The 25,522-nt window shown below is 50.5% G+C and overlaps 1 protein-coding gene across 1 annotated transcript in view; it reads right to left on the minus strand.

Annotated features, from left to right (window-relative positions):
• Positions 1-3,308: 3,308 nt before the first annotated feature.
• RSU1 (Ras suppressor protein 1) overlaps positions 3,309-25,522 on the minus strand; it is a 133,342-nt gene continuing 111,128 nt past the window's right edge. The window contains exon 9 of the mRNA XM_056114599.1: positions 3,309-6,464. Coding sequence (XP_055970574.1) covers positions 6,362-6,464 — 103 coding nt within the window. The 3' untranslated portion in view covers positions 3,309-6,361. The remainder of the gene's footprint in view (positions 6,465-25,522) is intronic.

Consider the following 25,522-nt stretch of genomic DNA (forward strand, 5'->3'; position numbering starts at 1 on the left):
AGACAGTGTCCTCCCCACAAACACATACACACACAGTAATTCTGCAGTTATGTGTGTGAGCACACCACAGTTCTATCAGAGACTCAAGTTGCATGGCAAATGGATACATACGAGCACTACTGCTATAAAACAATCTGCCCATGACCTTTCCTCCCCAGCCCTGACCAGGAAGTCTGAGCCCTTAGTCCAGTCACCTCTGGGTGGAGATGAGGGTGGGTGGAGCTCCCTGTGCATGGAGCAAAGCCAGTGGAACCATCTGGCAAGGAAACTGGGTGCGGGTATCATGAAGACCAGGCTGTGCGTGAAGCTGGCTCCCCCACTCCACCTTGTGAGAGAATTCTGTTGAAGAATGTGATGAAGAGTCCCCGTGGCAGAGCATAGGCTTAGTGCGTGAGGCCCTGGGCTCCATCCTGGTACCACAGCGCCCCGGAAGTATCAGGTATAGTGTGGTGTACCCCTGAGCACTGAGGGGTCCAGGCACCAAACTGCAAAGTCTTCACTGCTGGGTTAGACATTGTGAGGGGACTGTCTCTAGCCCATGCTCCCAGCACCTCTGAGTGTGGACCCCCCCACAAATAAGAAATGAATAGTCTTGAAATTCGTGACTTAAAATAGAGAGTACACATGGCAGTTACCTTATGTGAGGTTCACAGTAATATAATGGGGAATACCTTATCAATGACACAAAAGAACAGGAAGAGATCAAAGCAAATTTTACACTTCAAGAGACATCAAAATAATATAAAACAGACACCGTAACAGACACTATAAGATGCAAAAAGCAACTGATCTGTAAGAGAGAAAGTGGGGCCAGGAGACAGGGCAGCAGGTAGGGCACCTTCTTAGCATACACCTATCCTAGGTTCGGTCCTTGGCAGCACAGGGTCCCCAAGCATTGCTGGACACAGCCCCTGAGCACTGCAGGGCTGAGCAGCAGCATGACCCAGTTGGCCAACAATCTCTGTACACTGACTGAGAACTTCCTGAGCCAACAGGGAACCATCCCTGCAAAAGAGGCAGAAAATTCTAACCAAACACCAGTAGTGAGTTATTGGTTATTTCTTTAAGCAAATGTAAATTCTCCAATTAAAAAGCACACAACAATCTCTGTCCATTGACTGAGAACTTCCTAAGCCAACAAGGAGCCATCCCCACAAAAGGCAGGAAACTCTAACCAAACAGCAGTAGTGAGTTATTGATTATTCCTTTAAGAAAATACAAATTCTCCAATTAAAAAGCACACAATGACTATAAGACCTCATGATACACAATCTACGAAAGACTCACTTTAGGGGCGATAGTGCGGGAAGGGAGGGCACTTGCCTGGCAGGCAGCCCTGCCCAGGTTTGATTCCGGGAACCCCATTATGTTTCCTTGAATTCCGCCTCTGAGTGCAGAGCTGGGTGTACATCCCCTTTCAAAAGATCCCAAAGAACCACTTCAGTTTTCAAACCATAAATACATGAGAATGAATGGTGGATGGATGGAAAAGACTACTTTTACAGCAAATGGTAACAAGAAAGATAGCGGAATAGTAGGTAAAAGCAGCTATACTTAAACCAAACAACATGGATTTTTAAAGTGGTAAAAAGGGTCTGTAGCACTGTAGCACTGTCCTCCCATTGTTCATTGATTTGCTCTAGTGGGCCCAGTAATGTCTCCACCATGGTACTTGTCGTTACTGTGTTTGTCATATCAAATATGTCACGGGGAGCTTGCCAGGCTTTGTTGTGCAGGCAAGATACTGTCAGTAGCTTGCTGGGCTCTCTGAGAGGGGCGGAGGAATCGAACTCGGGTCAGCCACGTGCAAGGCAAATGCCCAGGAGTGATAGCACAGTGGGTAGGGCATTTGCCTTGCATGTGGCCAACCCAAGTTCGATTCCCAGGATCCCATATGGTCCCCTGAGCACCACCAGGAATAATTACTGAGTAATTCCTAGAGCCAGGAGTAACCCCTGTGCATTGCTGAGTGTGACCCAAAAAGAAAAAAAAAATCATTATATAGAACTTAAAAATTGAGTCAATCCAACAAAAATGACAACAATCATAACAATATGAGTAGCTCAATAAAGCAAAGAATAGCAGAAATCACAAATATTTATGAACCTTACACGAGTAGCTAAATAAAGCAAAGATGAATAGAGCTAAAAGGTAAAACAAAATTCAATATGCTATTAGTTGAAGATTGTAATCCCAAAGATGACATACAACAGCCAACAGATACATGAAAAAGTATTCAACACCACGACACTTTAGGAAAATGCAAAATAAAGCCACAATGTATGAACACCTCCAATCTCATGGAATGATCCATTATGTGCAAGAGAGAATTAACTTGGGCCACGATCTGGAGAAAGGGCACCCTGGTCTTCTATTGGTGATAATGTGAATGAATGCAGTCTACATGGAAAACAGCGATGCCTCCAACATTTAAAAGCAGAATAATCACATACGATGTAGCAATTCCACTTGTGGTGAAATAGCCACATATAACAAAAGCACATCGAAGAGAGATTTGCATCCCCCAGTTCATGGCAAAATTACTTACAATAGCTGAGATCCAGAAACTATGTGTGCTTCAACACAGATCATGCACACAGAAGTTGTTTGTACACACACACACACACACACACACACACACACACACACACACACACTCTTTACAAAACATCGTTATTTGGGCATAAAAACAGGGCCTCTGCCATTACAAAAAAGCACAGATGAATCTTGATGAATTATGCTATGTGAAATATCTCAGAGAAGGACACATACAGATCGAACTGAGCTATTTGTGGCATCTAACAGGAAGGCCTAACTAAAAACCAAGCAAATTGGATGAAGGTGACCAAAAGCACCAGTTTCCAGCAACCCAGACAATTATTAGTTAATAATTAATATGTTACAATTAACACTGACTATACTTAATACTGCTCTATAAAATGTTTGAAATTTGGTGAGCATCCACCCTTAAGATTTTTATTATTAGCAAAAACTTAATTTTGGTATCGATAAGATTCTGGATGTAAGTGTTATGTGGTCATCACTTCATAGGTAAGGCATAAATATGCTGAACATTTTAAATTTACAGAATGATTTGTGTTAATTTTATCTTAATACACCTGGGAGAAAGCTCCTTTCGAATGCAGATACTCTGTTAATCCAGATATCAAGCAACACAAATGAGTATGTGGAAAGCTGTGAAGACATACATTAGCAAGAAAGCAGGGGAAAAAACCCTATCCTGATACTTTGTTTTGAATTAAAAATATCTTCAGGATTGCATAATGCATCAATGATTTTATTTTGAAAAAAAGCATTTCATATTTTCTGATTACAAAAGTATAGCATGTTCATTAGAGAAAAATTTAAGTACAAAGTGAAAAAAAATTAAAAAAATCTTCATGCACCATACAGAGATAATTCATCAATCATAAAATTCATCCATTTCATTTCTCTATGTATCCGTATCACAGATTCATTTTTACATGACCGAGAATATTTTCTCATTCAAAAATAGTCTTGTGTTTTTGTTTAAATAGATGAAATGATCATCTTCTTTTACCTTTGGATAAAGCTTAACTCTCTCTTGGTTCTTGGACCACCCCTGGTTGTGCTCAGGGCTCTCTCTTGACTCTGTACTCAGGGATCAGCTCCTGGCCAAGTTTGGAAGGACCACAGGGTTGAACTTGGCTGCATGCAAGACAAGTGCCCACTCACTGTATGATCTCTCTAACCTCCTGCTCAACACTTTTTAATGCCTGAGAAATGTCCCCTGTGAGGATGGAAACACAACGAACCCTTCTTCCATTGGCGGGTGCTTGGCGTCTCCCATTTCCATTGAGCATACAATGGCACGCAGACGATTTGCAAGCGTAACTTTGTGAACATGTGAGCATTTCCTCAAGGTAAGATCCCAGAAATACAAATGCTGGGTCAGAGTGCTCATGTTTTAGGTCGTGGTACATAGAAAATGTTTATCACCTTTCTGAGGGGGTGGAATTTCATCTTTCCCACAGCAGTGTGTAAGAAAGAGCTCACAGAATTCCTCAAACAGTAAATACCACTTTTTGAAGTATTGGCACATGTCTCATTGTTAGGTATTTCAATTTTCAATTTTCTTCGTGTTTTTACAATGACCTGCAAGTGTGGACTTCCCCCCTGCCCCATGTTTCTTGGGGAATTTGTGGGACCATATTTCTACTTTTCAAGGAGATATACTTTATACTGTGATAACATTGGTTTGGAATGCCATAATTTTCTGATGTTTAGTTTCTTATCTGGAAACTGCTTATATAATGGACCCACCACCAAAGGCCACTAACTCCCTGTTCTATCCCATCTTGTGACCAGCTTTCACTGGTCAGAATGGAAGATTTTATTTCCCTATATTCCATATGAATAAAATTATGTATTCATCTTTCTCATTTTCTTCGTTTAAAAAAATCCTCTTAAGACTCATCCATTTTTTTCTTATGGTTTCGTGGCATTTCTTTATGCATATATACATACCCCCTTCCTTTTATTTTAATCCAACCTTCATCTTCTTTATCTGGCCACCTGCTGATAGGCACTTAGGTTCTTTCGAAATTTGGTGACTGTGATCAGAACTGCAGAGAACACAGAAGTGCATACATGTTTTTGAATTCCTGCTTTCCTATTCTCTGGATAGTCACATCTGGAACTGCAGCATCACATCTGACAGGTTCCAGTTTTAATTCTGCTCCCACAGTAGTTACACCAATATAGAGTCCTTCCAAGATTGCAGGGTTCCTTTCCTCCTGACTCTAACTTACCAACACTTCCTATTTCCTAACTTTTGGAGATCAGCCATTCAAATCCACATGAGAAAAAATATCAAGTGGTTTTGATATGCATTTCTCTAATAATAAGGGGTTAAAAAAATAAGACTCCTAAAAGCATATTGTGATATTCTACCGAATGTCCTTGTTGGTAATTTAATTTTAGATGAAGTCTGTTCAATAAATGAATGCCATTGTTCCTCTGGAAATCTCATAAGCTAAAAAGATTTTTTAAACAAATATTTCTTCATTTTTCCTTTAATGAAACACTGTGATTTATAATGCTGTCAATAATGGATATATACGTAAATTTTTTTAAAAATCCAGGCAGAGGGGCCAGAGAGATGGTACAGTGGTTAGGGCACTTGCTTTACATGCAGCTGTCTGGGTTCTATCTCAGGCACTACCTTTGGTTTCCTGAGCCCCAGAGATAAGGAATGTGGGTGGTGGCCTGTGGGAATTTCTCTACCCACTTGACCCATTTCTCCTGGGGTGTCCTTAGTCTTGGGCTTCGGCTGTAAAATGGACCGGAGAGGATGCATGGGAAACCCCAGCCTGTAGCACTTCCAGTCATTTTCTGTCTCCAGACAATCTCATGTGGCAGCCTTCCCTTTGAGCACAAAATTTCTGCCTGGACCTAGATTCACATCCATCAGCGCCCAGCACTCCGGATGGGGTTAGCAGGATGCCTACTGCGTGGGAGGGAGGGGGCATGTTGATGCAGCTCCACGGGGACCATCCATGGCCCTGAGGACACACAGACACACACACTGTGCGTTTTTTCCTGCAGTGGCAAGAAACGTGCTGGTGTAGTTTCCCTCTCTCAGTGGGGATCTCCTGTCTATTGGCCGTTGGCAGCGTCACTATCTCCTCAGCGATTCTTCAGCTGTTGCTTTCCAAAGTCCTTTGGCAAAACTCTCTCAGAGATTTGTTTTTCTGGTGTTTCCTAATTTAGAAACAGTCTTCAAAGGTGGGGGCGGGGGATGGAGGTATGGGGAGCCCCTCCCTGGCATAGCAATATGAGAACGCATTAAATTTTGTGTTTCTTCACGGAAAGTTTTGGCGTTCATTTGCACTCGAGAACACTGGACAAGATCGTACAGGGGGGTGAACAGAAAGTATATACGAATTGTTCTTTATTCCCCAGGCAACATGGCGTACACATTCTGCATCTTAGTACAATTGTTTGTAAGTTACGGGAACATAATATCCCAGTGGTGTAGGAAATTCTTAAAGGCACATAATAGGTGATGTGAGTAACAGAAGGGTGAAAAGTGTCAGTGGTGACGTTTACATGGTTACTCCATTGTAATTAGTCTTTCAGTAATAAGCAACTTCTGTGAACCTCTATTCAAAGCGCTGAAGTTTTACCTACCGTGGAATTTGCAGCTGATTTAGAAAGAAATGGAAATGGTTGGAAGGACTTACACAAATCTCCCACCTCAAAAAAGAACCGGAAAGGCATGGTAGAAAAGACTAGAAAGAACAAGTGGAAAGAAACACGCGGAGCGAGGTCAGAGGTTGCAGAGGGAGGAGAGACCCAACGTGTGGCTGCTAGATCCTCATTTGTTCCTGGCTGCCAGGGGCTTCCGGCTGATCTTTTTTGATTTGTCGTTATTTTTCTTCGGCGGCTCAGGGTTTGCCTGCATGTGTCGGCCGTAGAGGCTGCAAAAAGAGAGGAGGACATGGTGAGAGGTGCCTTCGCACATGAGGCCTTCGAGGGCACAGTGGGAATCCCTGGGAAGCTGCAGGGGGGAACCCCAAGGTCGCGTCTGCCTTCTCTGGCTCGTATACTGTCTGCAAGAGTGAATATGCTCATTTTCACATGCATGAGTGCACACACACATGCACACATGCACATGCACGCAGGCACGCACAAGCACACATGCACACACACATGCACACATACAAGCACACAAGCACACGCACACACAAGCACATACATGCATAAGTACACACACATGTGCATACAAGTACTCACACATAAGTACACACATGCACACATGGACACACACACATGCATACACAGGTGCACAAGCATGCACGCATACACACACACACATGCACACATGCACACATGCCACAGAGCCATTCCCTGGGATTCTGGAGGTGTCCTGATGGTGACCCGCCCAGCAAGCTGGGGTATCTGATGCCCACAGGGTGTGGCCAGCTTCTCTGGGCTGAGGGGGAAGGCATCCGAGACAAGATGCAGGTGGTATGTGGGAACCAGAGTGAGCCTGGGGCTGGGCAATGTGACAGAGAGGAATGGGGTCCCGGGGCGCATGGCTGCTCCTGTGTGATGGATGGGCTGTGGCTTGTGCCCCCCCCCCCCCGCCATGTCCTAATAGGGCCGCTGATTAAATGTTGACAAAGTACCTGCCGACTGCAGTGGGGGCACGGGGGGGCGGAACCAAGCTGGTATGTGGGGGGAGGGGGCTGCCAGGGTCCTAAACTGAACAGGGAAGTCATTACTGGATAACTGATGAGTGTGTCTGATGAAACCAAATTAAAAGACCCCCTAAAGGAAAGACAACGGCCCTGCAGCTCCCCCTGAAGCCCCGGGTGCAGGTGTGTGAGCCTCTGCCACATGGGAACCTGGGACCCCCAGAACCAGGGCTGACAGCCACTAGTCCCGCTACTCTCCTCAGCGCCAGGTCTGCTTGGGGGGGCGGTGGAGGGAGGAGTCAGCGCCTGGCCAGCTGAGGGCACACAGCCTGGGTTGGGCTCTGGCTTCTCCAGAGCTTCCCGGGGCCTTGCAGGGTGACCCTGATGGTAGGGACACCAGGACACGGATCTGCAGAACGAGTCCGGAAACTGTCCAGGCGGGGTCCTGTCCAGGGGGTTGGGGGCCATGATGGGCTGCCTGTGGGCCCTCAGGCCCGCTTCCACCTAGGTAGCTGACAGGTGACTACTCCTGGGGTCACATGTCCCTCCGTGGACCCCCAGGATGATCCATAGGGGATGAGGAGTGAAAGCTGTACTAGTGGATCTCAGGGAACAAGCCTAGGGGTCACCTGGTTAGATTGGAAGCGGGGGCAGAAAGGAAACAAGATTGAAGGGTCCCCATGGTAGAGACGCTGGCTCAGAGGTCTTGGGGGCACCGAGAGGAAGGAGGGTGGCCCCCCATGCCCCACGAGGGAAAGGCTCATTCCCGAGAGACCCTGCACTCAGGCCAACCCCCCTAAAACCTTCAGTTGTTTCCACACTCAGAAAGGCCCTGCCTCCCCTCCCCACCCCCCACAAACACACTGTGGCCAAGGGGCACCGGTCGGGGTCAGAACTGGGCAGAGGGAAGCTCAGTGGCTCTGCACCCCACCTCATCGCAGACCACTGGGACTATCTATGGTGGGCGTCGGGCCCTTGAGGGGGTGAGGCAGGGCCCCCCGGAAGGTGATCCTGGAGACTTGGTCTGTGCTCCTGGCCCTCATGGTCCTGGTATTTTTTTGGGGACACTGTATCAGTATGCTGGGAGGAAGGTGCAAGTTGCAGGGTTCCACCCATAGCACCACACACCGCTGGTCCAGGAGACTGCCGGGAGTGACACCCGAGCACAGTTGTGGATGGCCTGGACCGGGCCCCATCAAAGAAACGAGAGCCACAGCAGAATGTCTGTTCCATAGCCCCCCCACCCCCACCCCACCCCACCCAACGTTCCCTCCCTCCCCTTCCACCTCCTGCAGGGCTGGAGCAAACCACAGCTCCGCCCCCTCTGGTCACTGCACCTCCTTCCAGCCCCTGGCATCTTGTCCTGGCTTGTTTTCCCCAGAAGGGCAAATGGGGAGATGCCACATCCTTCCTACCATACCTCCAAGGCTGCTGGTTCCCAAACCCTCCGGCAACCCCGCTGTGGCCTCAGGCACTCCCTCCCTCACCCAGCACCCCCCAGGTACAAGGACTCAGGGAGGAACCAAAGGGAGAAGACAGGAGGCAGAGAGGACAAACAGGACATGCAGTGGAGTGTGTGTGTGTGTGTGGGGGGGGGGAGGCGAGGTGGCCAGGCTGTGACCAATCAGACATGCAGGGCCGGGGCTGGCTGGGCCCTGTGGTCAGCCCGCAAAGTCATTTCAGAAGTGTGGGGTGCAAAAGCTCTCTGTCTGGGACTCGATGAGACGCTGCTCCCGTTTAGGAAACAATTCCAATTTTCCCTGACTTTTTATATGCCGGCCTGCTGGGCTTCCTGGGGCCCCCCTTGCTGTCACTACAAAGGGCCAGACAGAAGCGGGGGTGTCTGGATCACAGCCCTGCCCCTCCTCCTGGCCCACTGAAGGGCAGGACTCTGCGCTGACAGCCACCGAGATTCAATAAAGGTGACTGCTGGACTTCTTTAGGGCGCTTGCCTCGGGGAGACGGGGAGAACATGGGGCTCTCTATCTGTGGAGAACCAACAAGCACCTCTGGAAGGTTTTTCATCTTCTTTGAAGCAAGCAACTATGGCCTGGGTTAAATGCATCGCCCCACTTGCTCGGTGGGTGAATGGTCCACAGAGCTAGGATGAGGACTAGACTCCCCTGCATCCCTCCCCCTCCTCCCTCTTCCTCCTCCTCCTCCTGCTCCTCCTTCTCCCCATCCTCCTCTTCCCTACCCCCCTCCCCTCTCCTTCTTCCTTCTTCGTCCTCCTCGTCCTCATCCTCATCCTCATCTTCCTCTTCCTCCCCACCTCCTCCTCTGGTGTGGGCGGTACCGAGATCCTGTATGGGGGTGCAGCTGGGCACCCGGACACCAACACGCAGCCCCAGGCATACAATTGGGGCTGCATGCCAGACCTCCACCCCCACCGTCTTGACTAGAACATCAAAGGGCCCTGGGTGCCCCTCGTGGGGTGATGTGGTGGACAGAATAACTGTCCCTGCTTGTGTCCACTTCTGTCCAACCCCTACCACAGGAGGTGATGCCCTCCTGTGTCATGAAAGCGATAGGACTGGGAGCCAGAGTTGGAAAGGTGACCCAGGACTGTCACTGTGCCCACAGGGTGTGGGAGGGGGAGAGAGAGAGAGAGAGAGAGAGAGAGAGAGAGAGAGAGAGAGAGAGAGAGAGAGAGAGAGAACAGTGTACTGGAGGACGTGTTGCTGGTGGCGACAGGCAGTCCCGGGCAGCCAAGACCTGTGGGGAAATTGCTAGGAGCTGGCCTGGCCAGGGAACGCAGTGTTCCCTGGAGCCTCCAGAGGTAGCTGGCCCTGCTGGCCAGTCACAGTGCCCTCGGCAGTAGTCAGAGGGAACTGATCCAGGCAGGGAGTCTCTCCTGGGCCAGCTGGGCAGCCTGGCAGAGGCTGACTGCACCTGGGAAGGAAGGAGATCACCAGAGCGGCAGCTGGGGGAAGAGGGTAAGAGGGATTTCAGAAGGGACACTGTGGGTCCCTATGGAATAAAGCTGCAGAGACACCAGAAGACGTGGACACGAGCTGGCTGGGCACCCGCTGCCACCAACAGGTGGGGGTGGGACCAGGTCAGGGCTCATGGCCTGCATTTTCAATGCATCTGGGATGAGACCTGGGAGGGGAGCGAGGTCACCCCAGAACCGAGTTTGACTGAAGTCATCACTCCTGCACAAATTCTTCTCCTGGGACTCGCGAGGCAGCAAAATGTGAAGCAAAACTGAGTGTGTCAAACCCGGAGAAGGTGGCAGTCCCCACCGGCACCTCGGTCAACCCATGTGGCTTTCTGTTTCAGGAGCCGATGGCTCCGTCTTTCACCCATCCTCTCCTTCTCTCAACTGACCTATGCCACTACTGCTGGGCATGATTCCTGGTCTCCTCTTCCTCACCCAGATCCCCTCCTTCCTCCTACACAGAACCACGAGATAGTCTCTCCTGGGATCCCACAAGGGATGGACGGCCCATGGCCCAGTGGGTCCCGCAGGCAGACAGGGATGTGGCACTGGGCCATGTAATGCGACTCGTCCAACTTTACCGTTGTCACTCTCAGTGCTGGAATGGGAAGCTGGGCGAGGCTGGGCTGGCGGGGGGCAATGGGGGGAGAGGTGAGAGTGAAGCTCTCCCCAGCAGCCCCTGACCCCAGTGAGAGAACAGGACCCCTAGCACCGTTCCCCTCGCAGGTGCTCTGACAGTCAGACGGGCCTGGGCTCATATAAGTTCTCTAGGATGTGTAAATACATACATACATACATATATACAAGTATATCTACATACACATTTTTTCCATTTTTTTGGTAAAGCACTACATTTTGTATCTGGAGCCCTGAGGAGACTCCCCTTCCTCCCCCACATTCCATCCAGGCCCTGGCATTCTGTGGAGCTGAGTGACTGCCGCCTGCAATGCTGCAATAATATAAAATTTATTATATTACATATATAATATTTTATTTATATGATTTTTATAAAATGCATCCGATTTTATATTTATATTAAAATTCTTTTCAAGTCGCATCGGGCTGGGCTCAGGGGCTGTTTGTTCATCGTGGTGCTGGCGGGGGCAAGGGGGGAAGGTGGCCACCATGTGGGTCTAATGCCAGGGTCTAATGCTGGCCGCCCTCCTGCCAAGCCTGCGTCAGTCCTTGGCAACCACTTCCTGTCTTCCCCAGGCTTTTTGGCAGCTTTCTCCTTCCGTCCATGCCTGATTTCTGCCTTCACAAACCACACCGGGGTATTTCTAGATTTCTCACGTGGTCCTTGGTGAGAATGTGAGTATTGCTCTGGGCTCTGTCTCTGCCACTCTGCTTTGATAATGACCCCTTGATCTGAACGCCAGAGGGTCAGGTTTGTTTGGGTTTTTCTTTCTTTTTTTTTTTTTTCGCTTTTTGGGCCATGCCCAATGATGCTCAGGAATTACTCCTGGCGGTGCTCAGGGGATCCTATGAGATGCCGGGGATCGAACCTGGGTAGGCAGCATGCAAGGCAAATATCCTCCCTACTGTACTATTGCTCTGGCCCCTATAGGGTGGGGATTTTATCCCGTTCATTGCTCCTGGCCGGAAGAGAAGGCTTAGCAAGAGGAGGCGCGGGTCGTAACTCCATGCACAGCCATTGTGGGGTCCCAGACGGTCCTGAGATGCTCAGCATTTTCCTGTAGGGGGATGGGCCCCTCCACCTGCGGCCACACAGCCCTGGCGCCCGAGAAGCACATTGCATGCTAGGTGAGTGCTGTGGGTCCGGGCACGTAAGAGGTACAATGCGCTGTTCCCAGCCGTTTGCTTGTGTCATATGTCTTCCTCCTGTTGTCTGAGGTGTTTCCATGGAAAGTCCTTCCACAGGCTGAGAAATGCACCCGTCTGGGAACCCAAGTCTGTGGTCAGTGACAAAAATGGAGAGACATTCACTCTGTTTCTAATCCGTAATCTTATGGTGGGAGGCTAAATTTAAACTCCCTGCAAATAAGTCTGTGAACAGAGTGTGAAAACTGAGATTATTCAATAAGCATTTGTCTATCTTTATTTATCCTCGCTAGCAGCTAGGAGGAAAGGCTGGTGACACACCCTTAGCTCGGATATTGCTGTGCCCTCAAGAAATTAAAATAAAGAAAAAAAAGTGAACTGGCTCCCCATTCCCTTGGGAAATTCTCCTTCATTCACCAAGCAAATGAGTTTTTGAGGTTCACCCTCTGGTCGCTGGTTCCCTGCAAGTCATGAAAGGGGTGTGTGTCTGTCATCTTCTCCATCAAAGCCCTCTCTGTGCCCCATTCCCCACAAACGGCATACACGCAGAAACCATGCATCCAGATAAACAGCCTGCAGAAAAATGTAGCTGGTACACGACAGGTATTGAACTACATGGGGATATACCATAAAGTCCACCCAAGGTCAATTAAACAAACTAACAAACAAACAAACAAACAAAAACCTGCACAGAAAACCATCTACCCCAGATTTGCTACCCACCCCAGCGGAGGGGGGAGACAAGGAATCGAGCACAGCCAAGCTAACTATCTCCTGCACAAAAGATGCTCATTAAACTTCATCATCCTGTCTACTCTAATGAGCCTTTTACTTAATAAAAATTCCCCGAGCAGTTGCGAGGAGATTAGGCAAGGGCTCTGGGCATGTATCAGAGGTCTGAGCTGTCACCAGCCAGAAGGCGGCTCTGGGAGCTGGTTCCCTGGAGAAGGAACCGATCCAGAGTCCGCGGGAAACACACACAGGAAAAAAAAAATCGATAACCGCAACTTGCTGCCCTGCTTAAGCGTTTAAGAAAATGGGCAATCCTTTTCAATTACACCACAAAGTGCTAAATGAGGAGGTTTCCAGAATAAATGAAAAGGCAGCAGGAAGCCAGGGGAAGAGGCCCGGTACGTTTCCCAAGCTAGCGGCTGGAAATAAACTTCATCTGGGACATAACTGGACAAAATTATTTTGACATAAAAAAAAACATTATTCTGTGACATGAAAAAACATTATTCTATGACCTCACACTTGGCATTGATAGATTCTCATTCTTCCCTCCCTCCCCTCCTCTCTCCTCTCTCTTCCTCTTCTCTCACTGTCTCTCTCTCCTATCTCCTCTTTTTCTCTACTCTCTCCTCTCCTCTCTCTGTCTCTGTCTGTCTGTCTGTCTCTCTTGTAGAGTTTTAGGGATTGAGCCACACCAGGAGGTATGTAACTCTGGCTTTGCAGTCAGGAGGGACCCCCGGTGGTGCTCAGGGGGACCACTATGTGGTGCTGGGAGGACCCATGATTCTGTCTGCAGCACAACCCCCCCTTCCCACACACACATACCCTGCCATCATATTCTAAGGTCTCCTGAGAGCACAGCCCTCAACTTCCTTCACAGACTCTTCTTCACTGTGGCCCCAAGCTTCCATGAAGCTCCTCTTGGGTGCAAGGAATTCTAATTTATTTCAATTTTTAAAATTTTATTTATTTATTTATTTGCTTTTTTGGGGGTCACATCCTGCAATGCTCAGAGTTACTCCTGGCTCTGCACTCAAAACTTACTCCTGGCGGTGCTCCAGGGACCATATGGGATGCCAGGGATTGAACTCGAGTCGGCTGCATGAAAGGCAAACGCCCTACCCACTGTGCTATCACTGGTCCCAGGGTGTAAGGAACTCTTATTGAATATTCTTACATGTGAGAGTGGGTAAGAACTAGAGGAGGACGGTAGCTTTCTGAGAGTGATCTGGACGGAAATGAACCCCTTTATTTTGGTGGACCTTTATTTTTCCTCTCTTTGAACAAGTTAAAAAACAAAAAGCAGAATCATTTCTGATGACCAGGGGGAAAAAAGAGCTGTTCCGGTTGCACATGGCTCCCTCCCCACAGGCTCATGCCCCTCTTGACTCTGATTCATTAAGTAAACGGGTCTCCTAGGGCCACTCTCAGGGAGCACTGACCCACCGCGCTGCCGAAGGCGGCTTCTGTGGCCTGCTCCTGGCATCCACCCTTCCAGCCATGGCGCAGGAAGAAACGCCTCCCCGCTGGGATTATGGTGCCACGTGGAGGATTCTCGTTTCTTTTTGCTTGTGGTTTGTGCATGATGTTACAATGGCTCTACTACTACTAAGTTTCCCAAACGGGGTCAAATACCATCCTTTTGAAGGGTGCTGGAATTATAGGTGGTGGGGGCGGGGTGTGGTGGAGTAGTAGCCTTGGGTGTTAAGGGGGCACTTCCTGCTTGTCCATGTAAGGTGGGCATACTTCCTGGGTGGGGGCTGCCGAAAGGGCAGTTTGGGAAGTTCTGTGCTGAGGGTGCGGGTGGGCAGCGGGTCCGAGAGGAGCACTCGGGGAAGACTGTCAACCCTCCCCTGCCCCCACCCCCTGCCTGCAGCCGTAGCTGTCTGATGCCCCAACAGGCCTTGGACTCGGAGCAAACACTGTGGCCGTGGGCGGGCAGGAAGAGCTCGCGCTTGTCACAACAACCTTTGCATCCAAGAATCTCAAGTGCTTCGTCGAGGAATCGCACCCACAAAACACTCCTGGAAGGTGTGAGCGCATTCTAAATACAGAGGGTGGCAGCGGGGGGCAGAACACGCCAGGTGGCCACGCGGGCGGGCCCTAGTGTCTGGGGAGGCCCTCAGGGCTGCTCTGCTCCCGAATGATGGTTCCCATTCCCCCCACCCTGCCACCCCTTCCTTGGGGAGGAGGGGGCTCAGTGGAAGGTCACTTGGGGGTGAGAGCCGCTGTCCACACTGAACCCATGACACGGACCTCAAATGCTGTGGCACTGTCATCATGGAAAAACACTTGAATCCCGCCCGACCTCGCCTCTCCAAGAACCATCAAACCTGACCCTCAGAGGGCAGATGGGACAGAGAAGGGACCACTAGGACAATGATAGTTGGAAATGATCAATCTGGTTAGGAACTGTGTACTGAAATGAGGTGAAGAACAAACATGGTAACCTCTCAGTACCTGTACTGCAAACCATAATGTCCAAAAGGGGAGAGATGGGGAAAGAGGGAGAGAGAGAGAGTGGAAGAGGGAGAGAGGGAGAGAGGGAGTGAGAGAGGGGAGAGAGAGAAGAAAAGTGCCTTCCATAGAGATGTGCGATGGGGTGGGACGGAAACTGGGGACATTGGTGGTGGGAAATGTACACTGGTGGAGGACGGGTGTTGGAACATTGTATGACTGAAACCCGATCATGAACAACTTTGTAACTGTGTAAATTGAATGGTATTTCTGTCACTGTCACTGTACTCCCTTTGTTTATCAATTTGCTCAAGCGGGCCCAGTAACATTGTGAGACTTGTTACTGTGTTTGGTATATCAAATACGTCACGGGTAGCTTGCCAGGCTTTGCCGTGCAGGCGAGATACTCTCGGTAGCTTGTTGGGCTCCCTGAGAGGGGTGAAGGAATTGAACTTGGGTTAGCCATATTAAACAAAATAATACAAACCAGAAATTAGACATATAAATTGCTCGAGCTCGAGCGGGCCCAGTAACTCTCCATTGGAGACTTTGTTGTTACTGTGTCTGGCATATCGAATACTCTCGGTAGCTTGCCGGGCTCTCCGAGAGGGGCGGAGGAATCGAACTCGGGTCGGCCATGTTGGCCGCTTGTAAGGCAGACGCCCTACCCGGTGTGCTATCGCTCCAGCCATATAAATTAACATCATTTTTATCAAATTAGTTGCTTATAATTTCAAAATGGTCATGACGTTTATAACACAAAGTTGACTCATTCATCATTAGTAAAATGCATGACCAAAGTACTAGACAGACACCAATCCTAAATCCATTAAAACACACACACACACATACAACAACAACAACAACAAAACCCTGTCCCTCTCATTCATCGGACTCACGGCATAGCCACTTCCCCTCACAGATATTTCCAGAAGCTGCTTTCCTGGTTTTATAACTAGGCATCTTTTAGTACTTCCTGCATGTAGAGGCATGTTCTAGACTTTCACCCATAGCTACACACTGTCTAAATTACAGTGCAAATGCACACCTAATCCTGACTTTTCCAGAAGTTCCATTGAAAAGAGTCAAAAGAAACGTTAAAATGATGTCATCAAATAAGAAACTCAAGAAAACTCTTGCAATGATGTCGTTCACTTAGCCTGACACGTCTAAGGGAGGATGTAAGCGAACTGGGTTTACAAACTGGACAATAAAGTCCATCATTTTTTAGGGTGCTCATTTTAGCCCAGTTCGCTTTTAACATGCAATCAGTATAAAGATGACTAAGGATTTATTTTAGCATTCACTTAATGAGAAATGATTGAAGACACTGATCATATTCATTCTGGGTTATTTTTTCATGCTCCGTGTCTGTGACCTGGTGAGTATTTCACTCTGGCCGACCTTCATCAGACACACTATGACTGAGAGCTCAAGTGCCCCTGGGTGATGGGGGGTGAACGCTATATCCCACACAGGCGCACATGGGCTTAAGGGCAGAGCTGTGTGGGTGACAGCCATTCTGAAAGCCAACAGACTCCTTCAGACATGGTCACTTTCAGTGCCCCAGAAGGAGGAAGGATGAGAAATACAGCCACATCCATATCTACATGTTATGGATATATTCAGTTTTATCTATTTATCTAGCTGTCCGCATATTTTTAAACAGTCCCACTTTTGCAGAGAAGCTTGAAACACTTCTGGTAGTTTGAGCCTAGAAAGTTCTTCAGGACCAGATCAAGAAGTCCTAAAGCTTCTGAACACTAAAATAAAGCTACTGCCTGGCCCCTCCTCCCTCCCCAAAGCAAAGAAAGACTAAAAGAAAAAAAATGTTATGAAACAACAGCTCAGAACATGGAAACGGGATCCCCAAGTACTTCTTCACCTCAAACCCTTGACCTTGACTTCAAGATACACAGCAAGGGAGCAGCAAACGGTCAAAGGCAAGACAGCTGGAGAAACGGTCCATGGAACTGAACTTATGTGTGTGTGTGTTTGTGTGTGTGTGTGTGTGTGTGTGTGTCTCGGGGCTGGGGGAACTAAATGGGAGGGGGTCTGTGGGGTCTTGTTGGAGGGAGGTGGGTATCTGGTGATGAGTGTGGTGTTTAATGATAGACACAGGAAATGATCATTAACAGTTTTATAAATCGTCGTACCTCAATGGAGATTTTCTTTTCTTTCTTCTTTTTTTTTCTTGTTCTAGACCCACACCAGGTAGTGCTCTGGGCTTACTCCTGACTCTGAACCCAGGGATCCCTCCTGGCAGGGCTTGGGGATCACATAGGGTACCAAGGATTGAACCCACATTGGCTGCATGCAAAGCCCTACCCACTGTACTATCTCTCCAGCCCCCCACCCCCCACACCGCCATTAAAGATTTTCTAAAATGGCACTGGACCCTGACTCCTACCCTGGTCACGGCTTAGGCACTGACCACCTCACACCTCTGGGGTGATGCAGGGAGGGGGCTGCATGTTACAAACTAAAATGAGTCGTTCTGACGGGAGTATATGCTCTTGAGTCCAGATGGAGCCCCGTCCTTAAACCAGCGGGGCATACCCAGGCTAATTTTCAAACACCCCCTTCCTACCTAGCTCCCAAATACAAAGCTCAAAGTGGGGGGCCAATGATCTCTCTGAAAAGGAGCAAAAGGCCAGGCCAGGCCAGCAGGACCCAGGACACCAGGTGGACATAGAGATGGACAAATGGACAGGTGGAAGCACCACCTCCTCTTTCCGCCTATAGCACATGAATGACAATCCCTTCAGGCTGGTGTCCTGGGGGCACTGGGCTGCCCTGAGTCTCCCTAAAACCTGGGTACAGGTTTCCCTGGGGACAGACTCAACCCAGCCTGCAATGTTCTCTGGCAAACGAGACTGACCCCAACAGCGCAGTTCGGGGAGGGTGGTGGGGATAGAGTTGTTCCAATGCAGTGTTCAGTGGGATCCCAAGGGGCACCAAGGTGAGGCCAGCCTGTGCCAGAGTAGCATTCTGTCCAAAGGACCCACCAGGTGGCACGGGTCATGGGGAGGGGCCGCAAGGCTGTCAAACCCCTTACCACTTCGGCAGCCAATTTCTGCATGTGATGGTCTCTGAGAAACACACACAAGCAGGATGTAGAGTGCCCAGGGCGAGAGCGAGAGTTTGCGGGAGCAGGAGGCAGTGAGTCTTTGGAGCTGTCCGAGGTTCTGAATGGGCAACTTCTTATGCTAATGAAAACCTGGACCAAGAAGACCCAGAACGGGCCCCCCACTCTGGTCTGCCCTCTTCCTCCATGCCACCACTCACACGAGTTGCTCCTCTATAAATCCAGACAAAATCGAAGGGGGTAAGAGGCAACATTTGGCGGTGAAAGTGTCATTTGTCGCGATGGGCAATGATCGGAAGTTAAGCCCTGAGTCACCCTCGGTCGGTTATTTTTCATTATACTGCTCTGGCAGATTTCAGTAGTACTGGGGGAGATTCATCCCACTCCGTATGCTAGTCCGCTCTCCGTTAGCTGGATTAGATTTCACTCAGACTCAATGGGGTCATTTGCAAACCCACAGATTCTTCTGGAAATGCATCAGAGCCCATGTACCAGTCCCCTTCACCGGCGCCAGTGGGACCCTGCCTTCCCCCAGGTTATCTGTCCTCTTAATTTGCTACTTTTTCCCCCTTCTATTTATCTTCCACTCAATTCACAGTATGGTTCTTGGGGCCGCCAATCCGGGAGAACATTAACAACCTATTTCGGAGTATTTTTCCGCCAGTAAATGACTCTTTGTTCAACGCGACACCGGGAATAATGCGTCCAGAAACCATCGCCCGCCTCCCCTCTGGCTTTCACTCGCAAACACCACTCTGCTTCCATGACAATCATCCCCCCTCTGGCTGTTCTAGAAAGGGCCCAAACTCCAAAAGGCACACCAGCCAAGAGATGCCGCTGCCACGGGTTGATTTTTAAAAAAAAATTTTTTTAAAGCTCAACATGAAACATTCATTTTGCATATTGTATGCAAAATGGAGAAAGGCATTTTCTTATGTCTCTGTGCTCTGCGCTCCTGGAACTGCATATGGGCAGCCCGTGAATCCTTGGGGAGGATTCAGTGCCACACCTCAGGGATCACGGCATGAAGGCTCAGGACTCAAAGGGGACTCCAGGACCCACTGGGGACCTGGGACTGAGACACGCACCATCTCCTCCCCACTCGACCTGGGCATGTGGCTCTCTCCTCCCCAGCCCCGCCCTGTTCCCCCCAACACACGTACACTTGCTTCCTACCCCACTCCATGCCAGGCGCTATTCCTTTCATCACTCTTCACTTGCCCATTCGCTTCCATGCCAGCCACTGTGCCAGCAAGTGATGGAAAAAAAACATTAAGGGGAAAGGAATGGCACTTTCTGGTGCTAGATACCCAGAGATTCTGAGATTACTACCCTGGGCATCCCTATATGGGAAGACTTGGCTGAAAAAATAAAAAAAAGCTCCCCCCCTTTTTTTGTTCTGGGAAATCCAGTCCAGGGCAGAGAAACATATCTGGCCAGGCAGTGCTAAGCCCTGTTATGTTCTCTGCTTGCCGTGTGTTTTCTCTGGGAGCACATCAGAAAAAAAAAAAGCTTTATGCCATCATTGACAACTCTTAAAAACAATCACTACCCCCCCCATGCCCCCCAGCCTCAAAGGGCAGTTTCTGACCCTCATGTGGAGACCATGCCGGGTGGGAAGCTTGCTGTGTGCATGCACAGAGAAAACCATCCTGTTCCTGGGGAAATTTGGAGGTGATGTCAAGTGGGAAAAAAGAATTCCCACTCTGAGTGAGGAAGGCATCCCTGTGTCTCATGAGAACTGAGACCTGGGCAGAATAGCAGGTTTTCCTGGGCTTGAATGATGGAATAAAAAGGAACTTGGTAAGGAGCTCTTTGTAACTGATTTGGAGATTTCATTTTTTTTTTTTTTGCAAAAAGAAACACAACCCTATTATGGCAATCCATCTAGAAATTCAGGAAAGGGTCAAAGAGAAATCAGTCCAACATTTGGTGACTTCTATTTGTAGTGGAATAAACTTCTTGCAAACTCTCATCCTGTTATTTTAGGGATTAGGGCCACAGCCAGGTGGCAGGCAAGAGACACAGACTAGGTACAAAAACCCCACGACAATATGGTTAAGGGACTCTGGGATTAGAGAGATGCTTTGTATGCAGCTGACCTAGGTTCAATTCTGGGCCCTTTGTAGGACGACATGGGTTTTGGGTCCCTGGCATTGTATATCACTCCTGTGATGCTCACCAGGAGTGAATCCTGGGCACACAGAGCCATCAACAGCTCCTGAGCACTACCAGATGTGGGCCCCTGTCCTTGCCCCAAATAAGAATCTGGACCAAGGGTTGGTTCCAGATGACCATTATGTGGCTGCAGCGTGTGGATGGGCACAAACCTGCGACTGGAGCTTCAAGTCGAAGCAAACATTGATCTGCGTTTGCTTCTTGGGGCGCTGAGACAGGCACTGTGGGGGTTCCAGTACACAGATCCTCCCCAGGGACACAGAGACCCGCCCCAGGGATACAGACCCTCTCCAGGACAACAGACCCACTCCAGTAACACACAGACCCTCCCCAGGGACACAGAGACCTGACCCAGGGACACAGAGACCCGCCCCAGGACATACAAACCATCCCCAAGAACACACAGACCCTCTCCAGGAATACACAGACCTGCCCCAGGAACTCACTGTTTTATGTCCGGCAGTGACGTAGAACAGCCATCCTAGCCCCGTGACTGTGCAGTGTGCTGTGTGCGCTGAGTGGGGTTCTGTTTGCTTCCAGAGCATGAGGAAGTGCCACCATCTGGGAAACCACCTCCCTGACCTCCTAGCCTGCTGAGGTTGGAAGTAGCAGGGGTGGTGGTGGGGGGAAGGGACCCCACTCCATCTGCCAGGGGTTGGGAGCTGCCCATCTCCCCTGAGGGGCCTCCTGTAGAGATGCAAACAGCTGGCCCAGCCCGACAGGCCTGTCCCGCAGCCAGGAGCCAGCATTTCCTATGGAACAGTGCCGTGATAAGCCCTATTCCTTTCCATCCCCCGCCCCACCCCCCCTCTGTGATAGGTGAGCACTGGGAAAAAATATGACACGTGGAGCAGGTGATGCCATCAAAGATATCTGTCTGGGGACTGTCACGGCGTGAGCAAAACATGACTTGGCCAAAGGCTTGGAAGGCTGTGGGGAAGGGGGGTCTCAGCAGCTGACGCCAAACCATCAAGCACAGAGCACAGAGCCTGGGGACTGTCCAGGAGCCACAGCTATGGGACCTGTGATGCAGGGAACACTCAGGGCCCACTGGCTCCCCCTGGTCCACCAGCTCTGGAAGTATGGACATCTGCCCCTCCCCAGCAAGGGCCTACAGGGTCACTGACCCTACCAGGAGCCTCCCTTCTAGCCCCCAGAACCCCAGGGTACTCTGTGGCTCACACATGAGGAAGCACTACGCTGAGGGCCCCAATCTTCGTCCAGAGGTCAGCTGGTATGGTGAAGGGCATCGCCCATCGGAGGGAGGCACATGACAGATGGCAGGATGCTCGGCAGGGAGAGTTTTCCCTATAGCGCTGACACTCACGGAGGGACTTCATTAGCCTGTCCATTACAACCCACTTAACACGCATATTTACTGACAGCGATCTGTCGATTGATGGAACGTCTCAATAGATGAAGCCCACTTGACATTCATTAGCCGTCTAGAGAATAGCAGCTCAGAAGGCAGGACAGAGACTTCCGGGCGTGCTTAACCTTCCGGAGGGTAAGTGCGAGGAGGCAGCGACCATCTTCCTGCAGCTCAGAAAACACTGTGTGCACATGCACACACACATACACACAAACATATACATACACATGCAAACAAGCACACACACATGCACACACACAAACACATGCACACGTGCACATACTCACACATGCACACACAAACATGCATCTGCACACATGCGAACATGCACACATGCACACATGCACACACACACACAAGTGCAATATATGCGCATCTGTGCTATGAAATGCTGCCCTCCCCACTCCCCAGCATAGCCCTTTTGCAAAGAGTAGATTTATGTTTCATACACAATGATTACTTTGTCCCCACAAAAACCTTAAAGCATCGCTGCACACAGATTCCTTCTCTACAATGATCAGCTCTGGGTCACTCATGAGAAAAGACTGACCGCCAGGACTCGGCACTAACCTCCGACACGCAAGGAGTCTGTGCAGGGAAGAAGTGGCCAGCAGATGGGAGGGGCAGCAGCCCCCCTCCCACGCAACCCGCAGCCCCCCTCTCCCACGCGACCCGCAGCCCCCCATTGCCCCCTGTCAATATCAGGCCCTGTCTGATGTGCAGGGCATCAGCTTCCCCTCCAGAGCCGTGTTCCTAGAAATGGGAACCCTTGGAAGAAAGGGGACAGAGTGCCCTGGGAGGACAGAGTCTCCTGTGGGGGGACAGAGTGTCCTGGGGGGACACAGTGCCCTGTGGTAGGCCTTGGCCAGAGCCCCCGGAGAGGTCTGGGTGAGGCCAAGTTCTTAACCTTCTCTCCAAACCATGGGCACCGGCACTACAATCTCCTGGAGGACAGGCAGACTGGGTCCAGTGGGCAGGCGTGGGCCAGCGGCAGGGTGGTTCGCTACTAAGGCATTTTGTGGGTCATGGGTCTTCTCCATCCCTGTCACGTGTGGCAGCACTCAGGTGCCCCAGATGGAGACTCACTGGGAAAGTAGGAGAGGGGACTGGCTGACACGTGGCTCTACCCCCCGTCCCCCAGGTCCAGGGGCTGGCCAGGCCGAGGTCATGTGGGGGCCAGAGTCACGTGAGACCTGCACGGCCATCAGGGGTGCTCTGGGTGCTGCCAAGAGGGCCCACTGGCACTTGAACGGGATGAGGTTTGTAGAACAGCGGGAAGCTTGACCCTCTGAGCACTGAGGCTCTAAGACGGGGCTGGGGCTCACGCAGGGTGGTTCCATCTCTCTGCACTCCCAGCCATGGCCCTGAGTCCTTATCAGAACTGACCCACCAGCGAGACCGAGACAAGGCCCAACCCAGGCTCTCAGTGGGCCCAGACGCACCCGAGGGTCCCGAGCAGAGCTGAGCGGTCCCCCAGAATCCCGACTTGTGTGGGATGGAGAGTGCGGCACCTGGGGCACCAGGTCATGATGCGGCCTGTACCTGTGATCTTCAGGCGTGTGCACGGTAGGGGGACCCAAGCATCTACTTCCCTGCCAGCTTGTGCCCAAAGCCCCCAGCTGCCGCACGGTTCAGCCGGGAAAGGAGCTCAGGTGGGGAGGCAGGTGTTCACTTTGTCTCTTTTGTTTCCTGGGCTGCTCGGAGCATCCTCCTGCCTCTGCTCTTAGGGATCACTCCTGGTGCTCGAACCCAGGTCAGCTGCATGTGAGGCCAGTGACCATCCTTCCTGCTGTGCCAGGGCTCCGAACCAGGGAGCAGGCCTGGGAGTGCCCGGGCAACATCAGTTGGAGCTCATCACCGGATAAACTAGGGCAGGAATGAAGGAATGTGCTGGCTTGTGAGCATGGCAAGAGCTGGCCTGGCCACACCATGCCCACACCCTGACCACCTGGGCAGGGCAGCCCAGTGCCCTGCTTCCCCGAGGGCAGAGACCGGGAACCGTGAGGGCGCTGAGTCTCACTGCAACCTGGGTGGGGCAGCCCCATGAGAACGGTGGCAAAAACACCGGGAAAGGTCAAGGGTTTGAAATGAGACTGAAGCAGCCGAGGTCCCTGCCAGACCCACGCTTAGGTATGCAGCCAGAACACGGGGAAAATCCGTTTAACCCAAAGGGCGAACAGGAAAAGCACGGAGGCTTTGCAAGGACTCCCTGAGACAGGGCTGCGTGCTTGGCCCCGCAACTTCAGGCTGCATGCTGGACCCCGCGACCCCAGGCTGTGTGCTCTACCCCGCGACCCTCGGGCGGCATGCCCGTCTCTGCCTCAGTGAGATTTTTTGCTTCGGAAATGAATCTCTGCCCCGCAGTTGCATCCACAGGACAAACCTACTGGGGACATTATACTTCTGCCAGACGGGTCTAATCTGATGATTAATGATGGTGGTGCAGCATTACGCCAGATTTACTTCTGAGATTTGAGCTGTTTTATTATCAGCCACCTAATTTCACCAGGTTTTTATTATCAGTCTCCTGAATTTAACCACCAAACTTTCTTCAGGCGGGGCGTGGGGTGAGGTGGGGTGTATTTTTAAAAATTCCCTGTCGTGCTCTCCTCCCAAAGCCTGAGAGCTGCCTTCTGCTTACTTATTCATTAAAGAATATTCTAGAACACAGGCTGGAGAGGCCGGATTATTCTAGAACACAGGCTGGAGAGGCTGGATTATTTTACAACACTGGCTTGGAAGACCGGATTATTCTAGAACGCAGGCTTGGGAGGCCGTCTGTATCATCCTGTATGCTCCGTGAAAGGCATTTCATTCAAGCTTACTGACATGCCTATGGAAGCATCGTCAAGCTCTCTGCTCTTACCTGCTCCTACAGTCTCTTCAGCTTTCCCTGCCCACTCTGCATCCCTGCCCCATCCGACCTGGCCACGCTTGCAATGGACTTGTCCCTTCCAATGACTAAGGCTCTGCCGGCTTCTGTCCCCATCTGCCCCATCCAAGGAGACTTGGGGGCCACATTTGTCCCCTTTCACATGTCACAGCTCCTGGAGCACCTCCTGCCGTCCTGTCTCCCCTATCCATGCCCCGTGGGGAGGAGAACAGAGGCACAGGGTAAGGTGGAGGAGCACAGCCGAGCCTGTTCCTCTGTGATTCTCCCTCTGCCGACCACAACCCTTTTTTGGGGGTGGGGGGTCACACCCAGTGATTTTCAGGGGTTACTCCTGGCTCTGTACTCAGAAATCACTCCTGGAAGTGCTCAGGAGAACCAGATGGGATGCTGGGACTCAAACCCGGGTTGGTCGCATGCAAGGCAAACGCCCTACCCGCTGTACTATCACTCCAACCCCAGGCTACAATCCATTAAACTGAACAACATCCTTCCCAGAGGGGCTGACGTAGGGGGAACCTTCTGGAAAGGCTTTCCCAACCCCTTCCATCTCAGAACATCAGAAAAGAGCCCTTCTTACGTGGCGCCTAATTTAACCGGGGACAGTTTGGGGACTTCACCTTAAACACCACAAAAATTCAGGCCCCTCTTTGTCAGAAGGGAACATTCCATACACCAGCCCTTCCAGCCTTTTCCTGCCTGTCAGAGGCCCCGTCACCTGACGGTGGGGACCTCGATGGTTGTTGCCCAGAGAATATAAAATAAAATAGTCCCTTTTGTATTTATGGGACTCTTCATTTCATCGCCGAGAACAAACCTCAGCCGAGCCGGGCTTCAGGGCCGCCAAGGTTCCCATCATAATTAGCATCCAGCTGTCTGCCAGCAGCAAACCAGTGCT

Source organism: Sorex fumeus, unplaced genomic scaffold (assembly GCF_029834395.1).
Source record: "Sorex fumeus unplaced genomic scaffold, SorFum_2.1 ptg000026l, whole genome shotgun sequence".
NCBI classification, from domain to species: domain Eukaryota; kingdom Metazoa; phylum Chordata; class Mammalia; order Eulipotyphla; family Soricidae; genus Sorex; species Sorex fumeus.